The sequence below is a fragment of the Crinia signifera genome, chromosome 8, assembly GCF_055691185.1.
Source record: "Crinia signifera chromosome 8, ASM5569118v1, whole genome shotgun sequence".
In the NCBI taxonomy this organism is placed as follows: Eukaryota; Metazoa; Chordata; class Amphibia; order Anura; family Myobatrachidae; genus Crinia; species Crinia signifera.
In genome coordinates, this window is record NC_139224.1 from 107,159,873 (window position 1) to 107,163,880 (window position 4,008).

General features: G+C 42.7%; 1 protein-coding gene across 1 annotated transcript; it reads right to left on the reverse strand.

Moving 5' to 3' along the window:
• On the reverse strand, nucleotides 1-2,785 carry GPR88 (G protein-coupled receptor 88). Its single transcript, XM_083156938.1, has one exon. It carries the CDS (start codon nucleotides 2,622-2,624, stop codon nucleotides 1,617-1,619), a length of 1,008 nt encoding a protein of 335 aa, XP_083013064.1. The 5' UTR covers nucleotides 2,625-2,785; the 3' UTR covers nucleotides 1-1,616.
• Between the last annotated feature and the right edge of the window lie 1,223 nt (nucleotides 2,786-4,008).

Genomic DNA, 4,008 nt, shown 5'->3' on the forward strand with positions numbered 1-4,008 from the left:
AAGTCTTGTTTCCTCTTTAATATGAGTAGAAGAAGATTACCAGTGTACAAATAAAGATTTGAAGTAAGAGAGACTAATTCTTTTTTAGCCAATTTTTGGAGTTAAAATACTGAGTATAATATAAGACTATGGTTCTGATCTAAGTCTCTCGCTATGTCAATGTCCGATATAGAGTGCAGTTTTTGTACTTCGCATGTATATATGTTTAACCATGCATATATGTTTAACCATGCATGTGTTCCAAGTATGTATATGGAAACACACTGGTGACCAGACACATAGAGAGGATCTGTTGTATGGGGCTGTTATGGGAGTGTCACACACGTGTTGCAAACACAGAAACTTCAACACAGAACTGGTTCAAGTCTGGATAGTGGCATCTAAAGATGCAATAAGCATGGAGAACTTTGAAGCACATTCATCTGTGCGTATGTACACAAGGCAAAGGCTTGTAGCATTATTAGCATAAAGTTACAGACATGCAAGCAGCAAAAGACAAACAAACGCGCTCATACAGCCGAATCAGGCACTATGACAGAGTGAGGCCAGAGGTAGAATTAATAGGAGCTAGTGCAAGTAAGATGAGAATTGAAACCATAATCTTGATTTAAAACAAACTCCTAATAATTATTTAAAAACATTATAATTGGCCCATAGCTAAACCAAGTTTAAAATACATATCTAGCAAAAAACTACTTCCATTGCAAGGAGGAACTTTGATTGTTGGGGGATTCTGGCAAATGCCCCTTCGGCTCTTTTAGATTAGACTTACGTAGACTTACGTTGCCTATTTAGCATTGTGCATGTATAAGAAACACTTACTGCGCTGTTGTTTTTTCCCCACCAAGGCATCAGGCCAAAAGCTTCCGAAAAGCATCTGTGGAAGGAGAAGCATCTGTGGAAGGATTTCATCAGTAGGCGTATCTCCAAGTACAGAGGGGTCCCTGGCATTCTCATATACATATATTATAAGGCATGTGAGGGCTGGTGTCAAAGTGGCATATCAGGCTTTTATATATTTTAGGAATTGCCCTTTATACACGAGTCCTGTATTACCTACAATCATTCAGTCTGTAAGAGTTCAGCAACAAGCTGTTAAATTTAGTAAAAACATTTTTCTCCATCAGGAATAAAATCATCTACAAACAGATTTTACATTTCACGCTGTGTGTTCCTGCTATAAATACATTATAAATCTTTGATTATCACTTAATGTTGGCTCTAACAAAATAAAACCATTGACATATTGTGGAACCTGTTTTTTCGTGTGGCAAAACAACTGAGAATGTAGCACACTGGCTGATTACTTAGCTAGAATGTTGTTTTCTAAGAAATTCTGTACTGGCAGCAGCTGTAAATAGTGGATGTTGCATTGTAATCAATTCAACCTATGTTGCCCACCGTGGGCTAATTTACACTGGCCCATGGAGCTGAGAGGGGATGAATGCAGAATGTTTCCATAGAAACCATCAATACAAAAGTGAGAACAGAGGCAACACATAGTCGAGAATAAGCTTTGATTTCTGAGTCAGATGCTCTCCTGAGATCCTATGTTGTATCTGTCCCAAAGGATCAGGCGTGCACCAGAGAAGCCAAGGATTAAACACCACTCATGGTTAATTTTGGGAAACTGTCTGCACTGCTGGATCAGCGCCGTTTCCAGAGCTTTTCCATAGTTCTCCACCAACTACTGCCCGGAAAGACCTCCTGAACTCTTCATTCTTCCAGGTGTAGATGAAAGGGTTAAGCACAAAGAGAAGACAAAGCAAGAGCCAACTGCATATCTCAATGCTTTGGGGTAGAGGCTGTAGCAGGCCATAGAGGACTGACCAGGCAAATGGCTCTGTGGTCACTGTGAAAACACAGCAAACAATCAGCACATATAGACCTAGACGTTTATCTTTGCGAGGGCACGCACAAGGGAGATTGTGAACCACTTGGAAGTTGAGAACACTCACCCGCTTTAAACTGACCTGCACTTTTCTGAAAATGCGGAAATAACAATGAAAAAGGATTATTGTTTGGCTTAAAACGGTGACAACAGAAAGTATGGCTGTATAGAAACTGGACACTGGGACCTCATGGCCCCAAAATACATAAAGTTTTAGTGTTGGGCATGGGAGGGTAACTTCAAGTGGCCTCTGTCCAAAGAGCCAAGGAAGGAGAAATGCAAGAGGCAGAACCCAAGCCATGGCAATCATCCACTCTGTGTTCCTCTTCTGATACACAGTATGGTACACTGTTGGCAGTTTGGTGATGAGCACAAAGCGGTTTAATGCAATGAGAGAGTGGGATAAGAGGGAGACGGTCATCCATAGGAAAAACACCCCCTCCATGAACACCCTGTAAGTAGGGTTCTCCAGGCGACCAGTGGAAATTAATATGGCCTCTTGAGGCATCCAAAAAGCGCAGACTAGAAGATCAGAAACACATCCATTCACTATAAAGGCATTACTTGTTGTCTTGAGTTTCTTGAAGGAGCAAACCAAGTAAATAACCAAAACATTGGCCAAAGTCCCGGAGACGGAGTAAACAGAGTATGCAGTAGCCACCAAGGCACGTGTCCCCAGAAGTCTTTCACAGTGGTCCAGGGGAGATGTGATGTTGGTCATCCTGTAGAACATCGAGCAGCCATCCCACAGCCGATGCACAGAAGGAGAAAGGTAAAAAGGACACAGAAGGAAAGTCGATGTGTATAGAAAGAGCAAGGGAGTGAAGCAAGCAGTGAGAGAAGGAGAGCGTAGACGAGATTGAGGAGGGAGGGGGTGACAGGGCTGTGACAGCTCTCAGTGTTATACTCTCGGCTCACTTTATGTCTTTGTGACATTATACTCCTAGAAAAAAAGCTTTTGTGATGGATTATTCAACAGGTTGTGAGATAGAGAATGGGGAGTTCATTCGACAGTAAATGTAAAATGTATTTCTTCTCAATCTTTCACCACAGTAATGTGTTCAGATTTAGATATAGAACAACAACTGATCCACAAAACATCCATTGTTGAATTTAAAGCAAGGAAAAGAGAAAAAAAAAAACATGACACATATTTGGCAATTACTGCACATACTACTAGGGGATGATGAGTGAGCACTAAAGCCAGTTTGTGTACAGAATGATGCATGAAATAACTCTACAAACTGCTATATATATATATGCACTGTGGTATTCTAGCACTGCCAGTGTATACTAGGGGTGAGAACCGGACCCATCTGAACTATAAGATTCAAGTCTGGCTTGGGGTTTCCTGACATATAAGGATCCCATATAAGGCATCAAGCCCGCAGTAGGAAACACACTTTGCTGGCGTGCTCTGCAATTAATTTATTTTACGCTGGATCCCACTGTGACTGCTAGCCATAACCACTCCTGATGGCCATAATTTGACTGTGTATACTGTACTGTGTCTGCTGGTCATAACCCCTCTGTGCATACTGTACTGTCCCTGCTGGCCATAACCCCTTGGCAGGGGCGGATTTAGGGATGAGGGCGCCCCTAGGCACAACAATAATGTTTACTAAGTAGGACAGTTTATAGGGGCAGTATCTGCATGTCCTATCCATTTACACTCTATTTAAGATGGAATATAGTACAGTACAGTGGATATTTTGCAGTTATTAGTACTATCACAGGCATCCAAGTGCCGCCCCCAAACATGTGCCGCCCCTAGGCACGTGCCTCATGTGCCTAATGGGAAATTCGTCTCTGCCCCTCGGTGCATACTGTACTGTGTCTGCTGCCCATAACCCCACTGTGCATACTGCACTGTGCCTGATGGCTATAATCCGACTGTGCATACTGTACTGCCACTGCTGGCCATAACCCCTCTGTGCATACTGTACTGTGTCTGCTGGCCATAACCCCACTGTGCATACTGCACTGTGCCTGATGGCAATAATACGACTGTGCATACTGTACTGCCACTGCTGGCCATAACCCCATTGTGCATACTGTACTGTCCTTGCTGCCATAACGCCACCTTGCATACTGTACTGTCCCTGCTGGTCATAACT

Coding starts and splice junctions, on each gene's coding strand:
- GPR88 (XM_083156938.1), bottom strand. CDS start 2,624: ATGTTCTACAGGATGACCAACATCACATCTCCCCTGGACCACTGTGAA.